This window comes from Sebastes umbrosus, chromosome 3 (genome assembly GCF_015220745.1).
Source record: "Sebastes umbrosus isolate fSebUmb1 chromosome 3, fSebUmb1.pri, whole genome shotgun sequence".
Classification (NCBI taxonomy): domain Eukaryota; kingdom Metazoa; phylum Chordata; class Actinopteri; order Perciformes; family Sebastidae; genus Sebastes; species Sebastes umbrosus.
In genome coordinates, this window is record NC_051271.1 from 28,204,517 (window position 1) to 28,219,529 (window position 15,013).

Sequence of the window (15,013 nt, forward strand, 5' to 3'; positions counted from 1 at the left end):
GGCTTGATCTGAACCGTTTGTAAATGTCATGTCGTCCATCTTTATATACAGTCTATGACACGGAGGGTAAGTGACTTAATTTTCTGCTCAGGTAGACATAACTCCACTACATTATTACATAGCAAGTAGTTTGCTGCTATATAAATGTTCTGAATGTCGTAGACATCTCCTTTAATCCTTGATCCATTTCATGCATTTACTCTAAATGCCTGTCAGCAACCATTTTAGGCTTAAAAGTCATTAGTGTGAGTGTCTAACCTGTGAATTCTTCTTTTTTTATTTACATCAATGCAACAGCTCCAGCTGATGTAAAGGTGACCCATATACAATATAAATATCAACTGATAAGTCCTCACAAATGGGAAATACTGCATGTCACAAACTTGCAATGTTAGGCTACATTTCGGTTATTATATAATAGAAAATGCAGTATTGAAAATTGTACACCTCAATATCCTCTCTGATTTTGAGTCTTTGAAAACATGGCCCAAACCTGTCTATTGGACAAAAGGTTAAAATCTTGATGTGAAGGTTGCAAATCTGAATTATTTACAGTATGTAATGAAAATACACTACTTAACTTAACTTGTACAAAAAAGCAAGCAAAAATAATGGATAGTTTGAATGTGAAAAAACTGTATTTTGTATTACCATTATGTATTAAAACTTAACCTGCCTGAAACAAGCTCACCACTGATTATTATGTGTTACACCCACATGTCACTTTACAACCATTTCATATTTCAGAAATGTAATTCAGCTTCATCACTACATTTAGCAGCTAAAGCACCCGTACTTTGATCAATATGTGGTTGACACAGACTGGCCTACAGTTCACCATTACACTGCCTTTCTTGGTCATTTGGTTGTAGATGGTATGTGCTGGAGGGATGTGGTGGCATAGTGAGGGGTTGCAGTGAAATGTGATCGACCCGGCGGACGTTTACCATTGTCTCTCATTTCCTTTAGGGAAGTGAGCTTGTAATGTTACTAATAATAAAGCGAGGGGAAACAGCACATCACAGTTTAAATAAGGAACAGTAATTCATCTGCATGAATATTCTATTTGAGCAATTGTAACATTATGAAAGTATGAATCGTGCAAAAATAATGTATTTACAAACTTTATGAGATCTATAGCACAATATGTCAATACATTCTTACATTAGGAGTTAGACTGTTTCTCATGATCCAGAAAATATCTGTTCAAGTCTCCATGTGGGTTTCATATATAAGCTCCAAACAATAAATGAGTGAAAACAAAACCAACAAAGGGAAAAAACGTTTCATACCGTTTGTTTACTGACAGCATTAAATTCACATATTTCTGTTATTGCAATGTTGTGTCAAAACATAATAATTTTGCAAGCAGAATGCAGAAAAGGCCAAAACAGCATAATTCATTGATTAGTTCTAAACAGTAAATATGTGCAATAGAGTGCTACAGAAATGAGTCCTAAAACCCAGAAATCAATTTTAGCACTTCGGTTCCCTCGTCTGGAAATCAATGGATTTTTTGAATGGGTTTTTAGTTAGATGCCTGAAATAAGGTCTGTGGTTAACACAAGCTGAGGAGATTTTAACGTTTTGTTCTACGGTATAAAATACATCAATAAATACCCCACATGTGAATTTTGAAGCCTTAACGTGTCTTAAAAAAGGCGGTTGCTAACAAGTGGCTAAATGAGACTACTAAACGTCATCATGACGACTCGTCCGCCTTCACAGCCTCGTTAGTGTAGTTTGTTTATAGCTTTAACGTTGGCTTTTTACTTCTGGCGATTGCATTTACACTTCAAAAATCATAAAAGTGGTGTTCATTTGTGGAGACTATGTTGCTGATTAAAACGTGCAAGTATCATAAACATGTGTTTGCCACAGAGCTTATTTTCTGCAATAATCCAAAACCCAATGGAACAATCCCATTGGCGTTTTGTCGAGGGAACCAGGGCGATGCTAACTTCCTGGTTGGCCTACAAAAAAATACTTCATTCCTGGAGCACTCTATACTTGTACTGTATATTCAATGTCACATACTGCAGATGGATCAACATGTCCTTGTCACCTCTGCCTAGTTACACTGGAACACTTGCTTTGGCTTTGCATCTTATGCCCTTCCATATGCAAAAGGCAGCTAAACCACATAACACTCCCAGGACGAGCACAGGAGCTCCTAGAGCCAAAGCCACCGTGGTGTCGGCTCCCACCGCTATGACCACCCCAGCCACCACCAACACAACGGCAGCAGCCGAGACCACGTATATATTCTTCCTTTTCACCTTTTTCTCCTTTGCTCTCTCTTTCTCTTTCTTCTCCCTCTCTGCATCCCATATTTTCTTCTCCTCCTCTTTCTTCTCTTCCTCCTCTTGCTGCTTCCGCTCCTCCTCCTCTCTCAGCTTCCTCTGGGCTTTCTCGTACATCTCATTGGTGTAGTGTTTCCCGCCGTTATCCTGTATCATTTCCTTGATCATGGTGATCAGCTCATTGACCTGCACACGGTCCTCTGCGTCGTTGTTGTTGAAGGCGTGGTACCTGCGTCCGAATGTGATAGAGAGTCTCCGCAGCTCCTTGCATTCCTTCAGAGCATTGTCAGCTTTGGCCTGGTCTTTGCATGTAAACAGCATGATAGTGTACATGGAGGCATCGTCTCCAAAGTTGTCCTGGATCCACTTCACAGCGTTTCTTTCCTCCTCGGTGAACCTCACTCCGAGCCTGATCACCAGCAGGAAGGCGTGAGGGCCGGGCACCGACATCTTGACACACTCCTCTATTCTGATTTTCAATTCTTCCTCTGTGATGCCTGTATCAAACAGACCCGGAGTGTCAATCACCTGGACCACAGTCCCGTCCACTTCACCGCTCTGTGTCTCACAGTGTTGGGTCACAGACACGGGGCTCGGGTCCTCTTTGAAGGCCGCTCTACCGAGGATGGTGTTTCCTGACGCACTCTTGCCTGATCCAGTCTTGCCCACCAGGACTATCCTCAACCCTTCAGACAAATCCAGAGCTGTAACAGCAGAAGCAAAATAAATGTTGAGCACAAGGCAAAGGTGAATCCATTGTTTTTTTTTTGGCGAGTTAGTCCACTAGTGTTTTGGTTTATGGGGGTTGCGTAGGTTGTGAAAGATCTCTTTGAATGGTGTATCTCCCTCTAGTATAACTGCTCTTTTGAGCTTTCTCTTTAAAGGTAACCTGGTAGTAGCGCTACGGAGCAGGGTTTTTATATTTTTGTTTTGTGCACACCATAGACTGTATAAAGCTTGACGATGTGTCTCCACTTCCACCCACTGTACAGACTGTGAGAGACTCACAGCTGCCAATCATATCGTCTCACCCCTTTTTATAGCATCCGATAACTGATTAAAACCAAACTTATCATAAGAATGTAGTACTTGAACATACATCATCGTATATATATATATATATATGAGTCATTCTATAATTAGGGGTAAATGTCATGTCCATGGGCTCTATTTATAAATTTTACTAAATATTCACATACCGGGGCACGTTTCTCTTTCATTTAATACAAAAAAGTCAACAGGTCCCATCATTTATTTTGCAGATAATTTATATTCTACACTGGAATTTGCTGTTTTTGTGCCGTCCCATTTGTTTTGCTCTTCAGATTAACACTAAAATACATGTTTTTGTATATAATTTTCACAATTATTTGTTCAGTATAATCATTAAAATATGAGAAAGGTGTTTTAAAAAGTATTTGGCTCATTCATGTACATTAAATCATCCACTTTGTGTGTGTCCGAGAAATCTCTGTCAACTGTGTTACCCGTTGAAAAAGCATCAAATAACTAATTAAAACCAAACTTATCATTAAAATGAATACTTGAACATACATCAGAAATTATACATACACCGCATATATATATATATATATATATATATATATATATATGCTATTCCACTGATCACGGCTGCCGCTCTGAACTGTGCTCACACGGCAGTTACAGCTGATAACGCAGGCCCGACCCATGGCGTCATCATGGAATCGTAGCGCTCCCCCCCAGATTAACGCTGTTAGCTCTGTCAGTGTTAGCGTTGTTTGCACTGTTAGCGCTGTTAGCTGCGAGTCCCCGGCTCAGGGTCGTGTAGAGTAGGTAACACGCAAATTGCGAAACTCTTGCAAGATGATTAAGGTTAGGCATTGACCTTGAACGGTTGAGGTTAGAATAGGTCGTCAGGCAGCAAGTCTCGTGATAGTTTTTGCAAGTTTTCGCAATTTGCTGGCTCAGCCGTCGCCATGCTAAGAGCCTTGAGGAGGCAATAGATATGCTCTGAATTTCACAATGAGCACCTGTAAAGAGATGTCTGTGAAAATATTTACAGGACACCTCAAACAGCAAATAAGGTTGATTATTACTCTTTCTATTTAGATTTTTTTTGGACCATGGAGGTAAAACTTTACCCTAGAAAAGGTATTTTTATGTTTGTGACATCATCCTAATGTAAAATCTATGGGCCGAGTGTGACCACACGGGCGGGGCCAGCAGGAGAAATACTGAAGCCCATGGGCTTGGCTTAGTGATTTTCATTCAAATGACGCCATCCTGCATTCCAGTATCATGATGTAAACTATTATAACAACCAGCGTTGCAAATGTTTTATGAATAAGGAAACACATTCAACACGTCTGCTAGACCTCAAGGATACATGCAGTGTCTTTTGGTGAGAAACACGGAATGGACATAATTTAGGGCAGCTTTAATCCCTCAGGAAAGCATTCAATCACTAAACGCCTTGGAAAGAGTTGCAGGGCAACTGGAACCCAAATCTGTTCTCTGAATAAACCAAATACTTATGTTTTATTGTGGTGGAAGAACCATTCCAATTAACTAACTGAATGAATAACTCAACTCTTATTATAAGGTGCAAAAACTCACAAGTTAATAAGTCACTAATAAGCAATTAAATCTGCAGTTATAGATGTTAGAAAGTCATGAACAAAAGATCATGCATTTTCCTGATAAGTCGTCAAAATAGAGCAGCTACAAAGATAGAGCTAGTAATACTAGAGAAGAATAAACATCAGACAAAGGGATTTTTCACAACCTGGCAACCCCAAATGTGTTACTGATCTGAAAGCAACAATAAACCATGTCGTTACATTAATAAAGTATTTGTAAATTGTTCCTTGTTAGAAAGTGGTATACAGATATATGTATGTCTAATTATTGAGACAATGAATGAGCATACCGTCAAAGTTATTCAGACCACACCCATCAGACCGAGGTAGAGTTTTCTGCTTCTTTTCTCGCAGTGGTATTGCTGTGATATGAAAATATACCATTGAGACACAAGAGAAAATACATTATTAGCCAATGACATCATTATCAAGGTCTATGCTTTTACGATTTCCCTCTTGTGCTCTTTCCAGCGTCACAGCATCACAGTAAGTGTTAAATCTTACAGTAACCAAAAGATCAATGCTTTCAATGTTTTGTTTTTTAACATAAGTCAGATTGATTGTCTTACCTTCAGCCATTACGTCGGATTTACCTTCTCCAGTTCCCTGGTGGCCAAATGTCTTGTTCCAGGCCTGAGTTGCGAACTTAGACAAGCTCTGTGGCTTGACTTTAGACATTGGTTTTGGGAAACGTCTGGAAGCCTGGCCTGTGCACAGGGGGTTTCCTATTTCCTTGTATTGTCTTTAGTTTGCATCTGAAAATGTCCATCCTCAAAGAGGCTGTCCACAGTGTGTGTGAATGCTGAAAAGGTTTGTGTATGGGCACGGCTGGTATGTTTCAGAAAGTCTAACCACAACGCGAGAACAGCATTCAAGCTCTTTAACTAATAAACATTAAGTTATCTTATTATAGCCACATAATGAGGCCTGGTTGTTTAAAAGGGAGGAAACAACAAAACCGCCATCGAAAATCACCACATCCTTTCATTGCTCCCATCAAAACATAAATATCTTAAATATATCTTTACAGCTCCAACAAATATACCAAAAACAATGGATAACCTTTTAAAATAGGTAGACCTATCCGCCATCACTAATGCAGATGTGTATTTCTTAGGGCTGTCAACCAATTAAGACATTTAATTGCAATTGATCATATGATTGTCCATAGTGAATCACAATGAATTGCAAATTAATCACACATTTTGTATCTGTTCAAAATGTACCTCTACAGGGAGATTTGTCAAGTATTTAATACTCTTATTAACATGGGAGTGGACAAATATGCTTGTTTTATGCAAATGTATGTATATATTTATTATTGGAAATCATACAATGACAACTATTGTCCAGAAACACTACTGCATTAAGCATAAAAAATATGCTCAAATCATAACATGCAAACTGCAGCCCAACAGGCAACAACAGCTGTCAGTGTGTCAGTGTGCTGACTTGACTATGACTTGCCTCAAACTGCATGTGATTATCATAAAGTGGGCATGTCTGTAAAGGGGAGACTCGTGGGTACCCATAGAAACCCATTTTCATTCACATATCTTGAGTTTTGCGCAAGTTTGCAGCCTTATTTATCCTCCCAAGCTAGTATGACATGGTTGGTACCAATGGATTTCTTAGGGTTTTTAGTTTCATATGATGCCAGTATATTCGCACTGGCTTTAAAACTGAACCTGCTACAACCTAAAAATTGCAAGTTGCGTTAAAGAAATAAGCAGTGTTAAAACAAATTGAACACGTTAACTTTGACAGCCCTAGTATTTATCTGTCTAAAACACAGATCTTTCTAATATGGTTAATATCTGGGGTCCTGAGCGAGTCCTGCATTGCTGCAGCATGAGCAAAAAATTAAATGAAATCAGCGATGAATGCCAGGAGAAGTAAACTGAATTTCAGACTTTATTGTAAAATGTTTTTAGCCCACACAATCCCATACAACATGCATTTCAATTCAAGATTTAGTAAAAGGCAACTACTTGTTTCAACCATTATTTATTGCCTCTTTTTCTTCCATGACCTTTTTTTTTCACAGGTCCCACAACTACATAAACATATCTATTGTGCAATTAAAAGTCCAAGTGCTCCACCTATTGCAACGACAGCATATGAGGGGTAAAATATGGTTCCAATAATTCCCAAGGAAGCATAAGCTACCTTTTTAAACAAGGCACGTTTTTTCTCCTCCTCTCTGATCCTCTCTTCCTCTTTCCTCTTTCTTCGCTCTTCCTTCTCCTCCCTCTTTTTCCTCTCCTTCTCAAGTTTCTTCTGGGCTCTCTGGTACATCTCATTGGTGTAGTGACTTCCTCCGTTGGACTTCACCATTTCCTCTATCTTCTCCAGGAGCTCTCTGACCTGGATTCTGCCTTGTCTCTTGTCATTGATGAGTGAATGGTATCTTCCTTTGCACTGGTTTATCAGTCTTTGTAGATGTTTGCTCTCTGCCACGTAGTCGTCCACAGATTTACCCTCTAGCAAGTCAGCATGTGTAAACAGGACTATGGTATACATGGAAGAATCTAAGCCATAATTATCCTGGATCCACGTCACAGCTGCCCTCTCCTCATCAGTGAATCTTGACTTGAGACTGATCACTAACAGAAAAGCATGGGGTCCAGGAACTGACTGGTCAATACACTCCTCAATTTCTACCTTCACTTCTTCTTGTGTTTTGTCTGTGTCAAACAGTCCTGGGCTGTCGATGACAACAATGTTCCTGTCACCATCGTTGACCTCTTTTCTTTGACAGCCTTTAGTCACAGACTCAGGGGACATTTCCTCTCGGAAGGCATTTTCATTCCCCACGATGGTGTTTCCAGAAGCACTCTTTCCTGATCCTGTTTTTCCAACCAGAATGAGTCTCAGGTCTTTCAGATATGCCGAACCTGTTGACAATTAATAGTGTCAATAATTAAAATAGTGGATTTCAGGAGGTGTGTTGTGCATGTGGGAGGTGTGATTGTTTAAATGTTAAAAATATTTCAAATGATTTGTTAATGATTATTGATGAAATGAATTAGTGAATGAATGAATGAATGAATGCATGGTTGGATCAAGAATGTAACTATGTATTCCCATTGTCAGTCTCCACATACCTAAACTTAACCAACCCAACCAACAAAGGCAAGAGGAAGGCTACTAGCCAGACTGCCTCTTATCGGATATTGTTAGTGTGATATCTCAAAAAGTTGTAGACAAATTTTAACATGAGCCGGGGATGATGCTGAGGGAACATCGGCTTGACCCCCTGAAGACACTGATTGCTAAACTACAGTGACCATATTTTCAAACCCCCAGACCGGGACCCTTCAGTGTACCGCACGCTCATGCACGCGTATATTCATGCACGTGCATATCCACATGCTAATATGCACGCCTATGGTGCATGCATATGAACGCGTGCGTGTGATCAGAGAGGAGGCATTATTATAGGTGGGTGCCTTAGAGGCTGTGACAATCAGGCCTTATCACATTCACTACTTTCACCCATGGATGTATAAAGAGAACTAGATACAGCGTTGGAGGCGGGACCCTGTTCATTCCTATGAAAGTTGCTCAGTGGCGCATGATGCCAAAATGGCTTGAGTTTTTCAGGTAGGTAGCCTTGCTAACGCTAGCTGAGATTCTTCAGCCACCAGTGTTTTAACTTTAGCTCTATAGCAAACCACATTTAATTAAAAGTAAAGGAAACATAGCGTTGTATTGTGCTACTTTTCCCTTGTAGATACAATTGCGGCAATATGCACTATTTGTGACAAGAAAGTGGCACACAGCAGCAACACGAGTAACCTCTTTAAACATTTAAAAACAACACACCCTGCAAGTTAAGTTTAAGTGGAACAAAAACTGTCCGACAAAAGACGTCACGTTGCAGGAGAGTTTTGAGAGAGGTAAAGCAAGGCAAATATCCAGGTACAGGTAGAACCGTTAATAGTTTGTTATTGCTGTGTCTGTCTGTCTACCCCAAATTCCTAAACATCATTATCACAATCTCATTTTTAATTTGAGTGTTACATGAGTTTCAACTTTATAATCATGTGCACAACAACAGTAAAGCAGTCATTGGCAATGAAAATCATGGATCGCTCATTAAATATGCAGGCTATTAAAAAAAGGAAAATCACACAAATGAAAGCAAAATGACAATCTAAGACATCAAATAGTGAATAAAAATATAGGGCTTTAATATAAACATAAATTAAATGTAAAATAAAGTAAGCTAATAAAAATGTGTGGAAGACTGTTACTGCAAGTGAATGCAAACAGCCTCAGTTATGTGTGTCATGTGATTTGCCTTTAAGTGTAATGATATGTTTGTCTTTTTCTAAAGATTGCCATTATTTATTAAAAAAAAAAAAAAATCACCTACCAATATAAGAAATTATTAGTATCGGTAAAATTGGAACAAAGTATCAGTATCGTATTGAAGTTAAAAGGTTTGGTATCGCCCATCCCTACTCAACAGATAGATGTATGTTTTTGACTTGTCTGATAATCAGTATGAGGGCTCCATATCTTTATCTCCAAATCCTGCAGTGCCAGTGACATTGTGTCCTTTTAGATGACGTACCTTTGTGTTGGTTTTGGCAGTGAGCCGTTTCACCACATAAAGTGACCAGCACAAGCAGGGTGCAACCTGGGATCCAAGCTTTTCCTCCCAACATCTCTGTAACAGCTGATCTCTGTCAAAAACTAAACAAAATAATGAAAAAGATTAAAAGAAATTTCTCAGGTAGCAATTAAATGTTTTGATTAAAACAGAAGTGATAAAATGAATGGTACCCTGTTTGGTTATATATTCAAACAATGTATTTAAAGCCCTCTTCTTACATTAAAAGAGACATTGTTTACATACCTGTATAAGTGTTTCCTCAGCTGTCTGATATGTTGGCAGGTGAAGAGATTCTTTTAAGGCACAACAATCAGCACACACCTAACTGTCTAACTGCCTGAATAGTTATGAGTCAGATATGGGCTTCTCTTTCACATCACTGGGTCTAGTTTCATTTCCTGGAAAACAGCACTGAAACCAAAGCAGGATCCATGAGGAGGGAGTCATCTACTGGTGGCAGGAGGAATGGCATTGGTTCAGGTTACAGAAATGTGTGTGATTGTTGCTTTGTTGCTAACGTTAGACTAGCTTTTTCTGTAATGACATAACATCACCAACAAACAACACAAATAAATAAACAACTGAAGGTGAAACCAGGGCTTTCTCATGCATCTCAAAGATTTGTGAATCATTTTTCTTAAAAAGCAATGGAAACTTTACATGTTTTATGTAAAAAGGTGACAAGTTCAAAGTTGTAGTATTAATCCAGACATTTAAGTGGGACAAACATTCAGAGAAAGAAAAGATCTAATGTTTTTTGTTTGTTTGTCAGCAGCTGGTTAGCTTAGCTTAGCATGGCTGCCTGTCTGCCTCCTCTTCCATAAGTACTATAGAGTACTAGATAAATGTATAGGTAGCTTGTAGGGCTGTTCCGAATACCATTTTGTTTTGGTCTTCAAAGCTTTGGTGAGAAATATTCTAATATATTCAAAGCTTAGGGACAGCGCCGCTGCAGCACTACTGTACACACACACCTCTACACAAAGCAAACACTAATATCCATCTGAGAATAACTCATTATAATTCATGTTGAATATGAATAATGAATAATATTGTGGGATTATTCCTTATTTCATGGGCTATTTTGGGATTTATACATTATAGTTATATACTTATATATAACAAAGCAAAAAATGAAGCATTTAAATACTGATTTGGAGGTCGATCACCATGGCAACAGTTGTAGTTTGCTGGGTTCAAAGTTACAGCTAAAGATAAATTGTATCTCACCAATATTTTTAAATATTACAGACAGCTTAGCATGTGTCTGTCTCACATATAAATAAATGGTGAACATACAAAAGCCATCGAAGCTTTGACATAAAAAAAGTAAATGAATGAAATTAGCAATAAATGCCAGATCTGAGCTGAACTTCAGACTTTATTGAAAAATGTTTATAGACCACATAATCACATATAGAAAAAACAGATGCATGTAGCATGTTCCCAATTCCCAACAACAAACAAAGCATGCAAACTGATATTCCAATTTAAGATTCAGGACTCTAAGGAGTAAGCATATCTATCGTGCAATTATAACCTTGAGTGAGTGCAAGTGCTGCACCTGTCATCATGACAGTATATGAGGGGAAAACCATCCCTGCAGCAACAATACCCATGGAAGCAACAGCCATCGCTTTACACCAAAAACTGTTTTTCTCCTCCTCTCTGATCCTCTCTTCCTCTTCCCTCTTTCTTCGCTCTTCCTCCTCCTCCCTCTTTTTCCTCTCCTCCTCAAGTTTCTCCTGGGCTCTCTGGTACATCTCATTGGTGTAGTGACTTCCTCCGCTGGACTTCACCATTTTCTCTATCTTCTCCAGGAGCTCTCTGACCTGGATTCTGCTTCGTCTCTTGTCATTGATGAGTGAATGGTATCTTCCTCCGCACAGGTTTATCAGTCTTTGTAGATGTTTGCTCTCTGCCACGTAGTCGTCCACAGATTTACCCTCTAGCGAGTCAGCATGTGTAAACAGGACTATGGTATACATGGAAGAATCTAAGCCATAATTATCCTGGATCCACGTCACAGCTGCCCTCTCCTCATCAGTGAATCTTGACTTGAAACTGATCACTAACAGAAAAGCATGGGGTCCAGGAACTGACTGGTTAATACACTCCTCAATTTTTAACTTCACTTCTTCTTGTGTTTTGTTTGTGTCAAACAGTCCTGGGCTGTCGATGACAGCGATGTTCCTGTCACCATCGTTGACCTCTTCTCTTTGACAGCCTTTAGTCACAGACTCAGGGGATATTTCCTCTCTGAAGGCATTTTCCCTCCCCAGGATGGTGTTTCCAGAAGCACTCTTTCCTGCTCCGGTTTTTCCAACCAGAATGAGTCTCAGGTCTTTCAGATGTGTCGAACCTGTGGACAATTAATAGTGTCAATAATTAAAATAGTCGATTTCAGGAGGTGTGTTGTGCATGTGGGAGGTGTGATTGTTTAAATGTTAAAAATATTTCAAATGATTTGTCAATGATTATTGATAAAATGAATTAGTGAATGAATGAATGCATGGTTGGATCAAGAATGTAACTATGTATTCCCATTGTCAGTTATAAGGAGCCGATACATCGCTAGCTTTAACTGAACAGCTAAAAACGGGAGCGTGCCTGTGCTCCCTCAGCCCTATGTTCCCTCAGTTCAGGGCCTTCGCCGGTGCCATGCCATTGTTCCGACTGCCCAGCCCAATAGACTGAAAAATGTCCCAATGGACTGAAATCCCATTTGTCCGACAGTCTGTTATTATCTCGAAAAAAAAACACAGATTGCCCCAAGTCCCATTGCTCAGAAATACAGCAAACGCATGTGCACAGCACAGTCCTGATCTTTTTTTCTCTGGTGAAGGCATGTCCCGCCCTATTCTAACTCTGATTGGCTTACCCTGATATTCTTACCCTAACCCAGTGGTTCCCAGTCTGGGGGGCAGGACCCCTAAGTGGGCCCAGAGTTATAAAATGGGGGGCGCTGCGAGAGGAGGTTTGGGAACCACTGAACGAACCCTTAGCTCACTCCACATACCTAAACTTAACCAACCCAACCAACAAAGGCAAGAGGAAGGCTACTAGCCAGACTGCCTCTTATCGGATATTGTCAGTGTGATATCTCAAAAAGTTGTAGACAAATTTTAACATGAGCCGGGGATGATGCTGAGGGAACATCGGCTTGACCCCCTGAAGACACTGATTGCTAAACTACAGTGACCATATTTTCAAACCCCCAGACCGGGACCCTTCAGAGTACCGCACGCTCATGCACGCGTATATTCATGCACGTGCATATCCACATGCTAATATGCACGCCTATGGTGCATGCATATGAGCGCGTGCGTGTGATCAGAGAGGAGGCATTATTATAGGTGGGTGCCTTAGAGGCTGTGACAATCAGGCCTTATCACATTCACTACTTTCACCCATGGATGTATAAAGAGAACTAGATACAGCGTTGGAGGCGGGACCCTGTTCGTCCTATGAAAGTTGCTCAGTGGCGCATGATGCCAAAATGGCTTGAGTTTTTCAGGTAGGTAGCCTTGCTAACTCTAGCTGAGATTCTTCAGCCACCAGTGTTTTAACTTTAGCTCTATAGCAAACCACATTTAATTAAAAGAAAAGGAAACGTAGCGTTGTATTGTGCTACTTTTCCCTTGTAGATACAATTGCGGCAATATGCACTATTTGTGACAAGAAAGTGGCACACAGCAGCAACACGAGTAACCTCTTTAAACATTTAAAAACAACACACCCTGCAAGTTAAGTTTAAGTGGAACAAAAACTGTCCGACAAAAGACGTCACGTTGCAGGAGAGTTTTGAGAGAGGTAAAGCAAGGCAAATATCCAGGTACAGGTAGAACCGTTAATAGTTTGTTATTGCTGTGTCTGTCTGTCTACCCCAAATTCCTAAACATCATTATCACAATCTCATTTTTAATTTGAGTGTTACATGAGTTTCAACTTTATAATCATGTGCACAACAACAGTAAAGCAGTCATTGGCAATGAAAATCATGGATCGCTCATTAAATATGCAGGCTATTAAAAAAAGGAAAATCACACAAATGAAAGCAAAATGACAATCTAAGACATCAAATAGTGTATAAAAATATAGGGCTTTAATATAAACATAAATTAAATGTAAAATAAAGTAAGCTAATAAAAATGTGTGGAAGACTGTTACTGCAAGTGAATGCAAACAGCCTCAGGTATGTGTGTCATGTGATTTGCCTTTAAGTGTAATGATATGTTTGTCTTTTTCTAAAGATTGCCATTATTTATTAAAAAAAAAAAAAAATCACCTACCAATATAAGAAATTATTAGTATCGGTAAAATTGGAACAAAGTATCAGTATCGTATTGAAGTTGAAAGGTTTGGTATCGCCCATCCCTACTCAACAGATAGATGTATGTTTTTGACTTGTCTGATAATCAGTATGAGGGCTCCATATCTTTATCTCCAAATCCTGCAGTGCCAGTGACATTGTGTCCTTTTAGATGACGTACCTTTGTGTTGGTTTTGGCAGTGAGCCGTTTCACCACATAACGTGACCAGCACAAGCAGGGTGCAACCTGGGATCCAAGCTTTTCTTCCCAACATCTCTGTAACGGCTGATCTCTGTCAAAAACAAAACAAAATAATGAAAAAGATTAAAAGAAATTTCTCAGGTAGCAATTAAATGTTTTGATTAAAATAGAAGTGATAAAATGAATGGTACCCTGTTTGGTTATATATTCAAACAATGTATTTAAATCCTTCTTCTTATATTAAAAGAGACATTGTTTACATACCTGTACAAGTGTTTCCTCAGCTGTCTGATATGTTGGCAGGTGAAGAGATTCTTTTAAGGCACAACAATCAGCACACACCTAACTGTCTAACTGCCTGAATAGTTATGAGTCAGATATGGGCTTCTCTTTCACATCACTGGGTCTAGTTTCATTTCCTGGAAAACAGCACTGAAACCAAAGCAGGATCCATGAGGAGGGAGTCATCTACTGGTGGCAGGAGGAATGGCATTGGTTCAGGTTACAGAAATGTGTGTGATTGTTGCTTTGTTGCTAACGTTAGACTAGCTTTTTCTGTTATGACATAACATAACCAACAAACAACACAAATAAATAAACAACTGAAGGTGAAACCAGGGCTTTCTCATGCATCTCAAAGATTTGTGAATCACTTTTCTTAAAAAGCAATGGAAACTTTATATTTGTTTTATGTAAAAAGGTGACAAGTTAAAAGTTGTAGTATTAATCCAGACATTTAAGTGGGACAAACATTCAGAGAAAGAAAAGATCGTAAGTTATGTCCATAACTATGGATCTATGAGACCGAAGGATGACCGTCACCACGGTCTTCACCTTGAATGAAGCCATTCTTCTTCCTATCTGCGAGACCATAATATCAACAAAGTCATGTGACTGACCTTAAGAGGCTGGCCGTAGGTTATAAAGCAACCGGAAAACCATGCCTCTTCC

The 15,013-nt window shown here is 39.4% G+C and overlaps 3 protein-coding genes across 6 annotated transcripts; all 3 read right to left on the reverse strand.

The window, feature by feature from the left end:
• Positions 1-1,900: 1,900 nt before the first annotated feature.
• Positions 1,901-5,831, reverse strand: LOC119485123 (GTPase IMAP family member 7-like). The gene is made up of 3 exons (XM_037764462.1): positions 5,494-5,831; positions 5,215-5,286; positions 1,901-3,007 (listed from the first exon to the last, which is right to left on the reverse strand). The coding sequence occupies exons 1-3, from the start codon at positions 5,600-5,602 to the stop codon at positions 2,076-2,078; spliced, it is 1,113 nt and encodes a 370-aa protein (XP_037620390.1). The 5' UTR covers positions 5,603-5,831; the 3' UTR covers positions 1,901-2,075.
• A 988-nt stretch (positions 5,832-6,819) lies between these two features.
• Positions 6,820-10,126, reverse strand: LOC119485126 (GTPase IMAP family member 9-like). Of its 2 annotated transcripts, XM_037764471.1 has the most exons (4): positions 9,792-10,126; positions 9,507-9,618; positions 7,196-7,821; positions 6,820-7,144 (listed from the first exon to the last, which is right to left on the reverse strand). In XM_037764471.1, exons 2-4 carry the CDS (start codon positions 9,598-9,600, stop codon positions 6,995-6,997), a joined length of 870 nt encoding a protein of 289 aa, XP_037620399.1. In that variant the 5' UTR covers positions 9,601-9,618; positions 9,792-10,126; the 3' UTR covers positions 6,820-6,994. The 2 variants fall into 2 exon arrangements, with proteins under 2 accessions (XP_037620399.1, XP_037620398.1); XM_037764470.1 differs by having other exon boundaries at positions 6,820-7,821; positions 9,792-10,123.
• Positions 10,127-10,955: 829 nt separating this feature from the next.
• On the reverse strand, positions 10,956-14,686 carry LOC119485127 (GTPase IMAP family member 9-like). Of its 3 annotated transcripts, none has more exons than XM_037764473.1 (4): positions 14,327-14,686; positions 14,042-14,153; positions 11,274-11,910; positions 10,956-11,222 (listed from the first exon to the last, which is right to left on the reverse strand). In XM_037764473.1, the coding sequence occupies exons 2-4, from the start codon at positions 14,133-14,135 to the stop codon at positions 11,054-11,056; spliced, it is 900 nt and encodes a 299-aa protein (XP_037620401.1). In that variant the 5' UTR covers positions 14,136-14,153; positions 14,327-14,686; the 3' UTR covers positions 10,956-11,053. The 3 variants fall into 3 exon arrangements, with proteins under 3 accessions (XP_037620401.1, XP_037620400.1, XP_037620403.1); XM_037764472.1 differs by having other exon boundaries at positions 10,956-11,230; positions 11,282-11,910; positions 14,327-14,684; XM_037764475.1 differs by having other exon boundaries at positions 10,956-11,910; positions 14,327-14,379.
• Positions 14,687-15,013: the final 327 nt, after the last annotated feature.

What these genes read in the sequence shown, in the direction of transcription:
- LOC119485123 (XM_037764462.1), bottom strand. Translation starts at nt 5,602, where the DNA reads ATGTCTAAAGTCAAGCCACAGAGCTTGTCTAAGTTCGCAACTCAGGCC. An exon ending in ATCCGACGTAATGGCTGAAG is followed by an intron (nt 5,287 to 5,493) that starts GTAAGACAATCA and finishes TTCATATCACAG; the next exon opens with CAATACCACTGCGAGAAAAG. An exon ending in TGGTCTGAATAACTTTGACG is followed by an intron (nt 3,008 to 5,214) that starts GTATGCTCATTC and finishes CTGCTGTTACAG; the next exon opens with CTCTGGATTTGTCTGAAGGG.
- LOC119485126 (XM_037764470.1), bottom strand. Translation starts at nt 9,600, where the DNA reads ATGTTGGGAGGAAAAGCTTGGATCCCAGGTTGCACCCTGCTTGTGCTG. An exon ending in CTGCCAAAACCAACACAAAG is followed by an intron (nt 7,822 to 9,506) that starts GTACGTCATCTA and finishes AATTGTCAACAG; the next exon opens with GTTCGGCATATCTGAAAGAC.
- LOC119485127 (XM_037764475.1), bottom strand. Translation starts at nt 14,135, where the DNA reads ATGTTGGGAAGAAAAGCTTGGATCCCAGGTTGCACCCTGCTTGTGCTG. An exon ending in CTGCCAAAACCAACACAAAG is followed by an intron (nt 11,911 to 14,041) that starts GTACGTCATCTA and finishes AATTGTCCACAG; the next exon opens with GTTCGACACATCTGAAAGAC.